The 17920-nt window shown below is 34.7% G+C and overlaps 1 protein-coding gene across 1 annotated transcript in view; it reads right to left on the bottom strand.

Moving 5' to 3' along the window:
* LOC121985311 (mitochondrial intermediate peptidase, mitochondrial) overlaps positions 1–14055 on the bottom strand; it is a 47304-nt gene extending 33249 nt beyond the window's left edge. The window contains exons 1-7 of the mRNA XM_042538676.1: positions 13733–14055; positions 13574–13655; positions 13431–13483; positions 13294–13348; positions 4809–4947; positions 4669–4723; positions 2336–2552 (exon numbers count right to left, since the gene is read on the bottom strand). Coding sequence (XP_042394610.1) covers positions 2336–2552; positions 4669–4723; positions 4809–4947; positions 13294–13348; positions 13431–13483; positions 13574–13655; positions 13733–13929 — 798 coding nt within the window. The 5' untranslated portion in view covers positions 13930–14055. The remainder of the gene's footprint in view (positions 1–2335; positions 2553–4668; positions 4724–4808; positions 4948–13293; positions 13349–13430; positions 13484–13573; positions 13656–13732) is intronic.
* Positions 14056–17920: the final 3865 nt, after the last annotated feature.

Consider the following 17920-nt stretch of genomic DNA (forward strand, 5'->3'; position numbering starts at 1 on the left):
AGAAACTCAACGAAGGGGACAAAGCAAAGATATGAACAAGGATCTTCACAGTAAAACATTATTTAAAGTAGCCCCAGATTACCAAGAGCTGAACAAGAAAAAAATATAGTCATTAGAGGGCCATCATGTTGCTTTTGCTTATTTGTAAACAATTTAGATGAAGTTTAGTTACTTATGTACCGACATGCAAAATCAACCTAAATTCACAAGCTAAGCCAAATGGAGACTCTTGAGTATCACTGAAAATTTTCATCAATTGGCAATCAGAGGTTAAAAAGTCACAACAGATTGGAATTAGACAATTGTTTCACTAAATAACAACCATACCAACTAGTTCAAGTTGACAAAATTAAAATTGGCCAAAAACAGCTAAAACATTATCTCACAAAAAGATAAAAGATGTGAAAAAAATTGTCATTTGGAATCAAATATGGAGTACAACAACCAAAAGCAAAATCAGAATTGGGCAAAATTAGCTAAAATTATTATCTCACAAAACGATAAGTGGAAGAAGTGAAAAAACTGTCATTTGGAATCAAGGTTTACAATCTTCATATCATGTCATAACAATATAATTTTGATATTATATTGTTAATATATATTCATTCTTTTATTTATTTGTTGACTGATTTAATACTCTCGATTTTTAGAATTAAAAAAGTTTGTAACCTTTAGTTTAATTTTTAGCTTTAGTTATATTTCTTTTGTTTTATGATAATTTATGCATAGTTTATTCAATTTTTTACAGAAAACCATGAAACAGAAAAAGAAATTTTCTCTAATCCTTGCGTGTTTTATTTTTAAATTCTACAAAATTAAAGCAATTTCAGATTTGAAAGCCTAAGCCCAAGAAGTTTTCAGTCTTGATGATGTAGTTTTGTTTGAAATTAATTGATATTTTTATTAGTCTATGTAATTGTTTAAAATTTATTTGAGCATTTAATAATAGACCATCAAATATCACCTTGTTAATAATTTATTTGATAAAATCTAAATAAAAATCTCTTTTGGATGCAGTGAATAATATTGTTTCTTCAACATAACCATAATTCTCAGGTGGACAAAAAATAAAAAGATTCAAAAGTTTCTAATCTTAGGATGTAAAATATTATGTTTAAAATTTTAAAAATTAAATATATGAAACTTGATATGAACTTGACAAAGTTAAATTTGAGGTTTAAGATGTTTTCAGTAAAATATATGAAACTCAAAAACATTTTATGTGAACCAAAAAATAAATTGATTTAAAATTTTATAATTTTAGATGTAAAATATTATATTTAAATTTGTTAGAATATGTAAATATATAGGGGTATTTCTGTAATTATGTTGTATATCTTCTTTCCTATAAAAAGACTAACTCGTGGTATCCAAGACACGAGATTTTGTTTTCCATTTAACATGGTATCAGAGCCAAGTTAAAGTAAACCCTAATTTCCTAAGAAAACCCTAATTTTTCTGCCGTCATCCTCGTTCCCCGTTCCCTTTCTCCTATGCGTCTGCGGCACTGTTCCATCGCACGAAACGCTGCCACAACACAAGCTACCGGCGTTGTGTCCTCCTGGCGCTGTGTCCTCCCGCCGCCTCCAAGGAGATCCAGGAAATCCGCCCTTCTTCACGCGTCGCCTCCGCCGCTCGCTCGGCGAGATCTGCCTCAGCGCCGCCTTCGTGTCTAGTTTGCTCGCTCGACGAGATCTGCCTCGCTGCGCTCTCCACCACCTCCGAGATCGTGCCCCGCAGCCCCCTTCTGTGTCAACGCATAATCTTCTCCACCCAAGACCACGTCGTCGTTGCCATCGCCCGCGACTCCGTGGCCTCTGCAACATCTTCTCCCTCCCTTGTTGCACCTCCCTCGCTGCAACAAGCTCTCACAGGCGCCGTCAAATCTAGCTTGGGTTGGCACAACGCACCCTGCATTCCAGCCTACTCTCCGGCATCATCAGCATCTTCTCCGGCGTCCATCAGCGCCATCCACCCATGCTGGTCCTGCCTGTTCATCAGCGTCATCCAAAGTCCTCAGCCTTTCTTCGTAGTTCTTTCCAAACTGATCAATGGCTACATCCAGCGTCCCAAAGCGTACAATAGACGCTTCCTCATGACCCCTCATTGACGGGGAACTTCATGCACCGAGCTGCTCTTTTATCAATAATATAAAAGAGAAACAACTAGTATATTTTGTTCAATATCACTTGACACAATATATATAAGAAATTCTAGAGTAAAGCATAGAGAAACTAGTAAACAAGCATAGAGAAGCTAGGACTTCACATTTTTTGAGTATATATAGAATGCAAAAAACACTAATTTATTGATTCAAGTCCAAATGGGAAGATACCTCAGCATCTGACACCCATTTCAAAATTGAGGATAAAGTACTGGAGTCTGTAGTGATTCGATAGCCCTTCTCTTTTCTTGTAATCCATGATTTAGAAGATCCATCTGAAGGAACTGGCCTATATATGGTTCTACAAAGATGTTGAATATTTTTAGGTATGCGTGAAGCTGGAAATATGTCAACAGAACCTGGATCAAGTATAATGTTTTCATTGAACCTGAAAAGAACATATATACAAGATATTATCTGGCAACAAGTTCGAACAAAATATGAAACTAAAAAAGTAGACAATTTTTTTCCAAGTGCACAAAAATGAAGAGCACAACTTATTCACCATTAGCATGAAACTATATTGAAAGTGATGATCCTGTAAATAGTAAGATGCAGAAACTTGAGTTCCAAGGTAACTAATCAGAATAACCTAGTCACAAGCAAAAACTAATAGAACAACAAGTAGAATTAGTCCTCATACTTTTCCTTAAATTTTATATACTGCCTCCACATGGTATTAGAGTTATAACCACTTTTCATAGAGAAACCACAATCAATTGGTTCAAGACCAGTAAAAAGTTAGCCTTTTGTTTAGTAGTCATTGTTCTATTAGTGCAGAGATCAAAGGAAGATAATGGAAAACCATTGTTCTAGCAAATGAATAAATTTCAAAAAACCATTGTGCATATAGGCCTTTGGAACCTAAGATAATGGAAAATGGTGTGGGCAATTTTACCCACTAGTTCTAGGAATCACCATATGATTGATACATGTACTTTGAGATCAACAATGTGAACAGAGTTTGATTTGTGTGAAGCCCTTCGAATTAACCAATGGGAATTCTCATGTATCAGATCAAATTAATTAACATGTGAAAACTAAAGCTAACAGGGAGACGTTGCATAGAACATTGCAAATAGGTGGGCCCTCACTCTACTCACTCTAAGGCCTATAAAAGGAGGCAAGAGCCCTTCTTTAGACTAAGATACAATAGCACTGCTCTGGTCAATTTCATGGCAACAGCCTATCAACATCGCCACTTCAGTCTATACTTGCAGCCTTCTAATTTCTAAGTTCTCTCTGCCATGTGTAACCAACCCCATATAATTTATCCCCGCCTCATCGCAATTCTTAGGATACCTAAATCAATGCCATTCTGGTTCACTTTGACTTTGTCGTTTGCCCCTCGGCCAATACAACCCACTTTGACCAAGCTCCTTGCAGTTTATCCCAACTCTTAGGTATAACCCACACCTATACCGCACCCAAATTCTTCCTAACTCAGCCCCCTCCCCTCTCTCTCTCTCTCCAACCAAGGTTCAAGCTAGCACAAGAGGCCAAGAAACTCCTAAATCTGTTATAATTTTATCCATGCTAGATTGGCACTGTCTGCAGGAAGGTGCTAGGCATGGAGATACTAGATACAGAGGAGAAGAGGATGGATGATTTAGAACTCATTTGACTCATAGAGAAGAAAATGTCCAACTCAAAATGCATAGCTACTAAGTTATATCTTAGATTTAAAAGGATATACACTCCATTCCTCATGATTCCCCTTTCACCTGTATAATAATGTTAATGATTAATGGCCAATGTTAATTCTTATAAAAGGAATATATCAGAATAATTAAAAGTCAGAAATATCAAATCCAATGAACTAAGGATCTGTGTCAAATCAACAAAATAGTTGAGGCAAACCAACATAATTGGCATTTATGATTTGATGTTTCAGGGGTGATTACCCTAAAAAGGTCCTTATTGCTTTAAAGGCCCTAGTAAGGCCTTCTCTCTTAAATATGCCTATTAAGATGCCATACAAAGCACAGTTCAAATTTTACCTTTAGAACCATGTTCAACCACCAAAAAATGGTTTGAGAGCTGAATGGGAACCGAGTATTGGACAGCTCATTCTATAAAAAGGCCTTATCTTCACTTTTTTATAAAACTTTAGGGCATTTTTAGGGCATCTGCTCATGTTGTACTATTTGCCAGCACATGGCTTCATGCACATACACATATATAAATGATGGCATCACTTATGTGCCAGGAATCCAGATGATAAGCAGGCAAGTTTGGCTCAGTTTCACTATAGCAGCATATTCTTGAACTTCAAGTGTGTTCATCCAAGAATCTATGTAGGATACACATTCTTGAAGTTTGCTGTGGGTCTCCTCATCTATGACTAACTTACCTGCTTCAAAGTTCAAACATCTACTTTTTATCTTATGTGAGACAGAGATTTGTGCATAAGATACATAAATCAAGCTCCAGAAACAACTATAGAATTTAGAAATCTCTGACAGAATAATATTAATAGGAGAAAACAAGTGGATGATGCATACTCTTTACCCAACTTAGCTATCTCTATTTTCAATTTATTGATTCGTCGCAGTTTCTCTACAATAAATGAAACATAAAATCATAAGCAAGCAAAATAGACAAATAGATAGCAAGAAAAAGTAATCAGTCGAAGATTTATTACCGTCAGAAAGATGGATGCCACCATTTTCAAAGTCAACACGCAAGGCATGTGCTGCCCTTTGAGCTTCTTCCGTATGTAGAGCACCTCCATGCTCAACTTTCACTATTGCAGTGTACAAACTATTATTTGTATTTAGGAACTACAAGCAATAGCAGGCACATTACTGGAGTACGAAAAGACAAAACTTGTAAAAAGATTCTTGCAATGACAGATTTAATATGATGGCATAATGATTATAGTTGAAGTTAGTATGTTAGATAGATTGAACATTGTTTAGGAACTTCAAATATAAGAAAACTCTTAGGAATGATTAGATTTGGTAAATATGAGAATTAAAAGAAAAAAAAAACATAATGTTCTCACAAAAAATAAAATGGTTAAGACAAAAGGCTCAAGAAATAGATAAAGACTTAATTTGTGAATGCTGGGGAAAGATGTAAGTAAAATTATTTGACTAATATAAGTACATATGAAAATATGGTTCTGTTGAGAAGTGGAGTTGTTGGAACTCACAATTGGTCGTTGTTGTAGAAGGAAGAAAAATGGAAATAAAATCCAAGCATTAAATTGTCATTCATAAAAAAAATAAGAATTTAGGAAAACTAGAACAAATTAAAGAGGCATACCTATGAATATAACCAAGAAATTTACAGAAGTTTAACAGAAAATATAATGGAAGGATGTGAAGAACATAATAAGAGCATCATGTAGCTTGATAGAGAATGATTAGGTGGTCATGTGATCCTATGACTTTAATTGGGTGGTCATGCAAACAATCATATGGTGCAGTGTTGAGAGATGGTGTGAAACTATTAAGGTTTGGCATTCATAATTGGTGTCAAGGGTTGATGTTTCTTTGCCAAGGTTGCAGTATATGGAGTGATCATGAAGATGAGATGAAACTGTTGACTAGGGTAAGTAACTATGGATAAGGGTGAGATGGTCAATTTAGATAATAGTTGAGAATGAGATGAGCTTGCAAGGTTTAGCTCAAATGATTAAATATTTGAATCCCACGATTCCAATGGTTATGAGCTTCAAACGGTTTGAACAATATGGATTAATCAGAGTGGGTGAAGAATCGGTTTGATTTAACACAAACTGAACCAATTCAACATGAAGCACTTGAATGATGATTTATGAACAGAATAAACACTTGGACTTAAACCCCTATCAACAATTTTTTTTAAAAAAAAAAAGAAGAATCACTCAAACAGAATTTTAGGGCTAAAAAAATGGCTGCTATTGCTTTCTCTTTAACACGGTGCTTCATCATCTCTTCAAGCATCCAAACATATTCAAGGCATATTCTTCCTCAACAGTCTTTGACCAAAGGACGTCAGCAGCCTATGCCAAAAAAATGAACACATCCTCTATAGAGATTGGAGAAAACACTTCACGGTTGAGAACATTTATCAAGGAACCAACAAGGTGTGGGCCAAGCTCCCAAGTTACGAGTAGTGATTCCACATTCCTATTGTCATTGCAGGCTTTCTTGAATTCTAATGATTGATTGTTCAATTAACCTAATTCTAATTCAAAAAAATATATAGATCCGCTACATTAACGGCCCCCTAGTGTCGGCCCCATGGATATTGAGGGAGGAAATACAGGTACACAGGCATTAGGCGCATGGTAGGATAAACCCCAGGTCATCAGTTCCTGAGAATTGACCCCTGACCATTATGCTAGAGATGTCATGCGTCCACCATTTGCGCTACGCCCTGGGGGCAACATAATTCTAATTAAGTTCTCATGGTGCATGCATCTCCTCTCTCGGTTCTCTAAAATATTCAAACCTATTAGTGCAATCATGTCCCAAGTGATTAGCTTTGATTAGTTGTTTTGATGTGGTTCAAGAAGATTTTAAATAGGTCTTCTTGTGTCTTTTTTATAGTTGGCATTATCCAACTTACGCCGACTAATCCTGGTGACCAGTCCAGCCCCACGGAAATTGCCCACCAGCACCAGGATAAATCGAAAAGCACTCGCAACGGGCAGCTCATCATCCCAACATTCTTAGGTTAATCGCCAATTAAGAGAAATCCATCCATTAATTTGCCGAAGCTAGGACTCGATCCTTAGATGCCTGGAACTGAGAAGGCACCTTGCTACTGCACTTGATCTATAGGTCAAGTGTGCATGGGCTTAATAGATTGCACATGGAGCTTGAAAGATTGTTGAACCAAAAGGTAGAGGTCGACCAGGAGCTAGCAGGTTTCTCATGGAGAGGGAAAGACTATGACTAAATTGAGTCAAGTTGTGCTCACGTGTCTAAGTTGGTTAGTAGTTTGATAACTTGGAGGCCCAGAATGAGATGAACCCGAAGGCAAGGCAAAGGTCAACGTAGAGCAAGCTTGAAGGGCTCAATACATCTAAGGGACCAAAAGGATCATGAGAAGAATCCTTGAAGCAACGACAACATTGAAGACTTGAAACGACCAAAGAAAGTGGGTTTTGCATCATTGTTTATGTTTCAACAATGTCTCAAGTTAAGCCAAGATCATCGAGTATATTTAATACACTAAAAGTCGTTCACAGTCAATTAAAGTATTGAGTGAACTCACAAGTCAAGGAGTCAACAATGAAAATGCTCATCAGATATACAATGTTCTTTTTTTTACTCTAATCGACTGAAAGATTAAGTTGTAGAAGATAGTGAGTGGAATAAGCAATCAACTAATTTAAAATAGGGAACTATAGAGATCTTCAATTAGTGGAAAATTATACATTGGAGGATAAGCTTACTATCATAGTCATTGGAATCAATTGGAAAAGATTTGAGCCAACTAAAAGTTTGGGCAATCAACTAGAGAGCTCCTCAGTCAACTGAGTTGGAATTTAAAACCTAGCAAATAATTGTTGACTAATAAGGTTTCTATATCTGCATTTCAAAAGAATGGAATGATTTAAGATTATTTGAGTTGATCTGAAGTCAAGCAAAAAAACTCATTTGAGTTTCCTTATTTACAAATCTAAGGCTAAGACTAGCTTATGTATTAAATTGGGTACAATAAGACCTTCAAATATAACAAAAATTACATTTAAATTTTCTCATTCTCTATATCATAAAAGAGTTTTCAACACCTCGAAGAGCTCAAAATCAACTATGCCTAGCTCTTGTAAAGTTTTCTTTTTGTACATCTACTTTTCTCACTTGCCTATTATATTAACAGTAGAGAGAAAAAAAAGTTGTTATTTTCTTTTAAACTTCCATTAATTATAGGCCACCCCACTTAAATAAATGTGTTGGGTGGTGTGGTTATTCCACTAATTATCTTATATTAAGAAGTAATTGTTTGCAAGCTTCGACTCTGCCCATGGTGAATAAACTCTACCATGGCGGGTTCCAAGCCCAAATAAAAGAGGATTACATTAGGTTGTCGGCCAACGTTAAAATATAGGCAAACGTTATGTATCAATCCATCAAACTATTACACTAATGTTAGATTGTTCTTTGAAATGAACACATAGCAGCTTCCGATTGCAATGTCTTAACAAGGACCATTATATCTCCATAAGAATTTGGATGTAGTATTAAATATACAAGAGTTCTCACACCCTAAATTGGATAATAACAGAACCAAAGGAATACTGATTACATCATATTTGGAATATAAAATGTAGAAATGCTCACCATCAAAGCAATGACGATAATAAATAGAATAATTAGGAGAATACTTAATTATAATGAGTCACAAATTAAGTTTCTTATGGTTAAGAAGAGGAATTGGAAATTTTATAAAGATTGCAAGGTCATCCCTTGTGAAAAGTTCTGCCCATTATTTTACAATAGGTAACTAGAGGAAAGGATATGCAATGTATCCTTTCTCTCGTCCTCACCTCCAAGTAAAGTGGGCATAAAGGTAATACTATGGAAAAATTATGAACCTTGATAATCCAACAGTTCCAGTGCAACCTTAAACATGGTTAACTGAAATTATTAAATAAACTATTACAAATGATAGATTGAAAATCCAACTATCTTGAGAGGTAGCCAATAGATGGGTAACCACACCTAGCCTTCCATCATTTGTTGTCCTCAATTTTCCTCGATGCAAAAATGAAATAGAACCATATGCAAATCTAACACCTTATCTACATATCAATGTCAATGCCACACAAATGGATACATAAAAGAATCTAGCTGAAATAAGAATATAAAAAATAAAAAGCAAGACCATGAAACTAGGTATTGGTATGGTAATACTGAATTTAAAAACAATTAATAAATCTCCATTTCACCATCTTATACCACATAACTTGCATCAAGATCTCCCTCATTGATCAGCGCCTAAGAATGCATTGTCATTCCCACCCTAGATTTACCCTCATCTCACTCTCGACATCAATCTTGTTTGGCAACCTCTTCTCATCATTCACACTTCATCTTATATCATCAATCCTTTACAACATTGTTGGCCTTCCGTATTAGACACATTCTCTCCCTATCCCTAACTACTAACACTAACAACCTCCTCGGCTAAGACTACATACCTTAGTAGACAAACTCATCTCATCCTTACCTATCAACCGTAACCTATATTTTCATGATGACCTTTGACTTTGAACCGTAGGCAACAACTTATCTCCCCCTCAACTACTAAGCACAAAGATATCTATTCGAGGTTTGTATTGTATATCCTAGCACACAAGCACTCTTTTATTTCTTGTTGTTGCATTTCTCTCTAACTCCACCTAGTGGGATAAGGCTTAGTATCTCGCCTTTGGTAACAACAAATTACATTGATAGAAGATGATGGATTATTTCGATAAATTATTGAAACTCGATACAATATATAGGTAATGTCTCCTTCCGCTGTGTTAATCATGTCAACAAGTATTGTGTCATGCCAAGACTTGATACCTTTTGACATGCTAGAATATATGTCTTGACATGAGATAATATGATGTTGTTATTTCTTTTAACTTGTGTTCGTACAAGATATTGTTAAAATTGTATTATTCCAAATGCAATAGAGTTGGAACTTGAGTATGTGTTGTTTTATTTCCTTTTTCTTATTCATCTCCTAAACTATATCGTTCTAACAAAGATCAAAACTTTGACACGACCTGAGAATTTGAAGCTTGCAAATAGTTACGACAACAACAACAATCAAATTTTATCCCATTAAGTGGGGTCGGCTATATAGATCCTTTTATGCCTCCTGGCTCAATCCCCTAGTATATTTTCATTTGTATTTAAATACATTTAATCATGTTTTATCGTTGCTAACCAAGTATTCTTTGGTCTCTTTTTTCCTCAATTAATGTGCATATTTATCATGATCTCATATAGCCTAACTAGGACATTTATTAGTCGCTAAATATAAATTCATATCATCTTAAACGTGCCTCTCGAATTTTTCCTTCAGTAGGTGCAACTTTGATATTTTCTCTAGTATTCTCATGTCTTATTTGTTCATCCACATGTTAGCACATTCACCTTAATATCTTTATCTCGACTCTCATCTTCTACTCTTACGCTCGCTTTAAAGGCTAATGTCCAACGCCATATAACATAGCAAGTGTGACTATCATTTTGTGAAACTTCCATTTAAGTTTTAGAGTATATTTTATATTAACTCAAGCCTAAAATCTTTAACTTTCAATGTCTCCCATCTAGATTCAACCTTAGCATTGACTTATTTACATGTCTCATCGATTAAAACAATATCACTTACAAATAAGATGCATCATGATAATGTATCTTAAATGTGTCGAGTGAGCTCATTCATAAATAGTACAAAAAGATATGCACTTAGAGTTGATTGCCCTATTTTTATATAAACAATTTTAGTTAATCTACTTGTAGCATTTACTCTTGTTATTATATCAGACATATTCTTAATTGTTTCAATATATGCTACACTAAACATTTCTTTTCTAGAATTGTCTAAATAATTTCTCTCGAGAGTCTTATCATAAATTTTTTCTAGGTCAATAAATATAATGTGTAATTCTTGCTTCTTTTTTTAATCCTTTTCAATCACTTGTTCCAAGAGATGTATAACATCTATCATCGACCTTTTAGGTAAGAATCCAAATTGATTTTCGATACCTTGTTCTCTTTATTTTTTTTCTATCACTATTTTCCAAATTTTGATGATATGACTCATTAGTTTAATGCTTCTATAATTCATATAATTTTGTAAATCTCCTTTATTTTTATACAAGTGACTAAAGTAATTACCCTTCATTTTCTTCATTTTTGAATAACTTCATAAGCGATTCAATATATACCTTTATTGGAAATTTGGAATATCATCTGGTCCCATCGTTTTTTTATTTTTTAATCTCATTTAACACTTGTTTCAGCTTAAAAATTAGATATCTCCCATAAAAATTTAAAATTGTATACTCTTCTACCCCACTTAAATTTCTTAAACTAAGTTGGTCAACTAAACCTTTATTAAAATATTGATGAAAATACCTCTTCCATCGCTCCTTTATTTGTTGATCCTTTACCACATTGTATTCCTCTTTAATGTATCTTATTTGGGTAATTTATAGATTATATAAATAAAAATAGGAAATATAGGGATATAGTTAACTTTGATTGTAGGGATATAATTTCTTGATTGTAGGGATTTAATTAAGTCTAGATACTCTCTTTCTCTCTCTCTCTCTCTCTCTCTCTCTATATATATATATATATATGAAATTGATGAATAAAATTAATATATATTTTAAATTCCTTTATAATTTCTTAGCGTAGTATTAGAGCAAATCCTAGCCATCATTCCAAACCCTAGCTATCATTCTAAACCCTAGGCTCCTCTTATCTTTCATTATTGATCAATGTTGACAATTCTTCTCTTCCATTAGCCATCGTTGGCCTAGGAGGAAACGCTAATTTGTCATCGCTTCTATTCCAATCATCGAAATCTCCATGTGTGAGCCACACACATCGTTACGAGTTTTCTGATCTAGTCTCATGCGGCGACATGTGAAAGTATGTTTATTACTAGAAATCTTTTTGATTGTCACTATTCCGTTCACGCTGCTCCATACAATATCTTCACATACCTTATTGAGTCAACATCTATTTAGGTGAGAGACTTTTTTTTTTACACAATAGGTTTCAAGTTTCTTTGGTATTTAGGATTTAGTTACGATTTCTTTTGTTCTTGTTGCTATTTGGTGATATGGTTGAGAAGAAGTTTGTCATGATCTCTATTGATGAATATGCTAAATTCTCTCAATACCAAAAATCGTTAAAATCTTTTTCCTCATCCCCAAATGGGTTACAGATTCTGATGCTACAGATCATATGACACATAATTCAAATTTGTTTTAAACTTTTCAATCACGTACCTATACTTCTATTATTACTTTAGCAGATGGGTTAACCATGTTCTTGGATCCGCAGACAAATTAAAAAAAACTTCCATGGATAATTTTTTGAGCAATTTTTCATCCACCCATAATTCCGCAAAATGAACTTTCCTTCCCTTCCTTGTCAAGCTCGTGTCTCACTCAAATCTCCCACCGCACCACAAGGCAGCTCGTGGTTGCGAGAGAGGTAGTTCATGGCTGCAAGAGAGGCAGCTCGCTGCCATGGGTGGTCTCGCTTGCACCGCAGGCTACCTTGCTCACAACCGCGAGGTTCCACAAGGTAACCGCGAACTCACCGAAATCTGCCATTTTTTTTCCTTTCCTTGTTATTTTTCTTCTTTTCCTTTTTCATTTCCTTTTCCTTAGGAATTTTTCTCCACCTTGGATTCCTTTTCGTCTTCAATCCACACTTTTGAGTAAAGAGAGCATTATTGATCAAACTCTACATTTAGGGTGCATAATACACATGGTTATGAATTTTGTGGCATATATATAGTTAATGGTGCATGAGCATTAGACATTTGGCATACATTTCCCCTACCATATTGATTAATCATAGGTAACATTTGTGTTGATTTTCCTTTTTCTTTGCCTCAAATACAAGCATATTGCTCAATAGTTGTTCTAGCTAGATGGAGTTAACATAGGTCGATATCAAGTAATCACTCCGACATTGTTACCATAGTTCGAATTATGACAATCTTGTAATTTTTTATCTATGGATGTGAATGATGAGACTTGTATTGCAGCATGTCATGTTTATAAGGAATTCAAAGATATAATTTGTCCGTGATGGGTTTGTGGTTAGTGATCATTGATGTTGTGACAGAGAATCTTCAGATCCTCTGGTTTAGCTGTTTGTTATTAATGATCCAGCATGTAACATATGGTCTTTTGCGCCAATGTCGTCCTTCAGATCTTTATGTATGGGTTATAGTTGAATGATGCAGGCGTTCATTCTACACTCTGGTAGAAAATATCTACCATTCAAGGGTTTACACCTGATAAGGTGCAACAGCATACACATATCTGGTCGCATAGAGTGCATTTTAAACAAATGATAGATTGATTGCGCAAACCACATTTATATTCACCACAAAATCTAAATAGAAATGGATCAATGAAGGAAATAACAGTTTAGACTCACATGGAGATATTCATTTATTCTCATTGATGCCTTGTTTGCTTCCTCCACATATTCCCTAAAAAGCACAATTGTACAAATGTAAGTCAAAGAAAGAATATCTTTAAAAAGGATGAAAACAAAAGAAAGTGTTCAACCACCTGTCAGGATGGGTGTTCCGACACAGTTCTGCGGAATCAATAACCGAGCAGACCTATGATAAATCAAAGGAACACATGAAGCCTTCTGAGATACGAGAAACAAAAGCACAAACAAATAAATAAGAAATGAGATAGAGATTAACGGTATCAGAGATTTCGTCCATTGCCCGGATAACCTCCATCGAAGGTGGCAACTGAGAGATGTAGGAGACGAGCTCTCCGGATCTAAAGACGAGGTGTTAACAGTTTAGGAAATTACTAGGAACGAGTATTTCCTTTTCGAGCATCTGGATTTCTCTTACCGACTGATAGCCTCGTCGACGAATCGACGGAAGCCTTTGGCGGTCTTGAGTACATCGAGGCCATAAAGACCCGTCTCGGCAGCAACGACGACAGCATCGGCAGACGAAGTAGCGAAGCAGATGCCACCTGAGGAAGTTCGAGAGGAGGAAAAGAGGCGGGTGGCAACACGTCGGCGGGTTGTTAGGGCACGAAACATCAGAAGACGGCGTTTTGCACTCGCCACTCGCCACCGCCAGTAGATTCCTGCTAGATATTGCACTATTGCAGTCGTTTGGAGTGAGGCACTTCAGAAATTCCTCCCGGTTTCTAAATTCCAAAATGCACATCCGCCGCACGCCCGGTTAATTACGTGATTGATATAATAGATTTATCTCGTGTTAATCATGTGGCAAAAGGCGAAATTGCTCGCCCCCCATGTCTCTCGTCACACCCGACCCAAGGTCATCACGAGAGAGGTAAATCACAACATTCTGAGTGACCATGTGACAGGTGGGGTGAGTTGCACATGGACCGGAGATTTACGCTCCGACTATCCTGAGTTTCGATCCCGCGATCTCGTGGCAAGCATCTCATCACATACCAACTCGGATGACTTGTGGAGTCTATCTCGTGTTAATCATGGGACGTTAGGTGAGGGTATTCATCTTTTTATCACAATGATTAATATAATAAATATTGGACTCAATTTTTAACTGGTATAAAATGTTGGTGTTAATAGTTCAAGGTAAAGAATCAGCGTGTTAGATTAAAAATGTTCTATCATTTATTTGAATGAGGGCGATGATATTGGATTGTCTAGGAGCATTATCACTTTTTTACTCCTAACTATTCTAAAATATGTTTATTTAAACTTAAAATGCACACTTACCCATCTTCGTCCCTCTGTTTATTTATTTAAATTTTGTTCATTTATTTAAATTTTTTTAAAAGTTGATTTTATAATTTTTTTTTTTTATATATATATATATATATATATATATATATATATATATATATATATATATATATATATATATATATATATATATATATATATATATATATATATATATATATATATATATATATCATTTGGAAAAGACGGATACCTAGATGAAGTAGTCATTCTTTATTATAATTTATTTAAATTTTTTATAAAATTAATTATTTTTAAAAATAAAAATGTATTCTTTGAAATATATAGAAGTATTATTAAATTTGTGAAAGCAATATAATATTAAAGATATTTCTTATTTAAAATAATTATTTTAATCTATCAAATACTTACCTATGAGTAATGATGAGACATTTATTGTAAAAAAATATATCTACTAATATCATATAAAAATTATTGGGCAAAAATTGGAAGGACATCTTATTTTTTTAGCATCCTAAAAACACATCTCTTTTTTTATTTTTAATTAAAGAGCACCTTTTTAATTTTAATTAAAAAGATATATTTTTTATTTTTAATTAAAAGGGTGTCCTCTTACCACCACTCATGTATAATTATTCAATTGTCTTTCAATATATTATTCACATATTATTTCTTTTGCTACCCAATTTCATCAATCAGTTGTATAAGATAAGTCCGCATTATAGTGACGGTTTTATAGTTGTTATGATAATTATATCAATTATAGTTCGTAATTACTACAATGGAAATATTATTCAATAAAATAAGTATCTATTATAATAGTTATGGAATTATAGTTGTTACAACGTAAATATTGTTGAACAAGACAAATCTATATTATAGTAGTTATAAAATTGTCACTATTATAACATTGTTGCAGTGCAAATATTATTGAATATGTCAAATCCATCTGACATTATATTTAATACATATGACAGGAGATGATAATAACAAACACTAAATTTGAGGACAATCCTATTATTTTTGAGAGAGAGCTGATGGGGTAGAGTGTTATTTTCATTAATAATAAAAAATAGAGTTCTAAAAAATTAATCGACAGTTTTGAATTTTACCCTCAAATCTTGGATTTATAAGACCTCTACTTAACCCAAAAAAGTAAATAGTTTATAGAATATATAGCAAAAATGTAGACAATATCATATATATATATATATAGTAAGAGGGGGAACGGTGAATAAAAACATTTTACAAAACACAATGACAAATGTATTAAGTACATTGTGCAATAAAAATATAAAAAAGATAATGTTCACACTCCGTGGCCTACAACTCATTAGGTGAGTCACTTTAGATCAATCCCCTATCAATTGCTCCTTCACAAGAAGTGATGTAGCAAGTCTCTCACAATCTCAAGCTTAGGGAAGTTTACAAAGCAGTAGCTCTTTAGTGGTGCAATCATGCCCCAAATGATCTAGTGTAGTTTTGAATTTTGATATTTTGACAAAGGATTTTATTAAATCTTTGTTATTGTATTTTATATGTATATTTGAGTGTGTAGGGACTTGAAGGAACTCAGAGAGTTTGACGAGCTCATGTTCAATGAGATCAAATGATGACATTGATGAGGACTTGACATGGACAAGGTGGCATGCTTAGTGGCTTGGTGGTCTATACCATAGAATGATGGTATTGGGCATCCAAGGGCTGTAGGACAAGAATAATTAAGGTGGTGATTCGAACATCTCTAGAGAGATGATTTGGTGTGGCCAAGTTAGAGGCTCGGTAACCCAAGGTCTAAAGAGATTGGAGTAGGTTGCACAAGGTGACTGACAGTATTGGACCATGTTGGCCAACTAGAAGGGAGGTTGAATAGTCCTAAAAAATACAAACACAAAATACCCTTATGGAACTTATAACTTAAACACTTGCATAAAATTAAAGAAAGAACTAAGAGAAGAGGCTCACAGACTTGACTTGGTTACAACCGAGGAGGTTATTAATCCAAGGAATGAATCACACACTAAAAAGATCTCATTCAAGCGAAGAAGCCTCTTACAGTAGTGAAAGCGCAAAAAGATAAGTTAAACTAGAAATTGAAGCTCACAAGTGTTGTATTGCTAATTCTTGTTCTATTGTAAAGCTTCTGAACCAAAGTTACAGTTATAGCCTTAGTCAGGGCGCCTGGAGGATTACAGGCTCCTAAGAGGGGGATAAAATTTTATCCCCTTTGCAACGAATCGCGATCAAACACGATACAATCAAAATCAGGTTCCAGGCACTCAAAATCGCTCTGGGCGCCCGGACCACCTTTGCTCCAATGCTGCTCGCCTCGGTCCAGGTCTTCTGCTCCAGCTTCGCTCGCTTGGGTGATTTCAGCCAACCGAAATAAGGCTCATCCGAACCCAATTTCGGCCTTCTCGAGCAACCTTCTGCTCTGGCTTCTCATCCCTTGGAAACACTGCGCGCTTCCTTCTCTTCGGCCCACGTACTCTTCCACAGCACCTCGTCCCTTGAACGCACCGAGACCGTCGGCTCTCTCCCGTGCCATCCTTCTCGGTAGCTGCGTCTTTTACTCGACTCCTTGTGCTCCTAAGCTCCTGCACACTTAGACACAAGGTTAAAACACCACAAGACCTAACTTAACTTGTTGATCACATCAAAACAACCTTGGGGTTCCAACAATCTCCTCCTTTTTGATGTGAGCAACCTAAGTTAAATTAGGGTAAATAGACATAAAAGTAAAACAAATAATATTGCAATAAAGTGCAAGAAAAATAAAAAATTGTAATCTACCTCCCCCTAGACTTAACTTTTTCTTTCTCCCCCTTTGATCACATAAAAAAAATGGGGTACCAAGAGAAAATCTAAGGATAATAATTTTGAAAAACTTTAAAAAAAATTTCTTTCTCCCCCTTTGTAATAATTTTCAAAAAATTTCTAAGTAAAAATATTTTTAAGAAATCTTTCTAAGTTTTTGCAAGCAAAATTATTTTTGAGAATAAGTAAAAAAAAATTAAACAAGAAAATTTTCTAAAGAAAATCCTAACTTAGGCAACTTTTAGACAATTTTGAGAAAATTTCTAAAAAAAATGTTTGAAAAACTATTTAAAGTATTATTTAATTTCAATTTTAATGTTTTATCAGTAAGTTAATTAAATATTTTATTTCAATATTTTGACTTCCAAGCAATGACGAAGCACTAGACCTTCTTGGTTATTGGAGCAACACCCACTTTCTTAGACAAAGCCTCATAAAGAAATTTAACGTTTAATTTTCTTGCTGAAAGCGCTAAGTCTAATTTAGTGTTTAGGTTAACCAAGACTTTGTAACC

Source organism: Zingiber officinale, chromosome 5B, assembly GCF_018446385.1.
Source record: "Zingiber officinale cultivar Zhangliang chromosome 5B, Zo_v1.1, whole genome shotgun sequence".
Classification (NCBI taxonomy): Eukaryota; Viridiplantae; Streptophyta; class Magnoliopsida; order Zingiberales; family Zingiberaceae; genus Zingiber; species Zingiber officinale.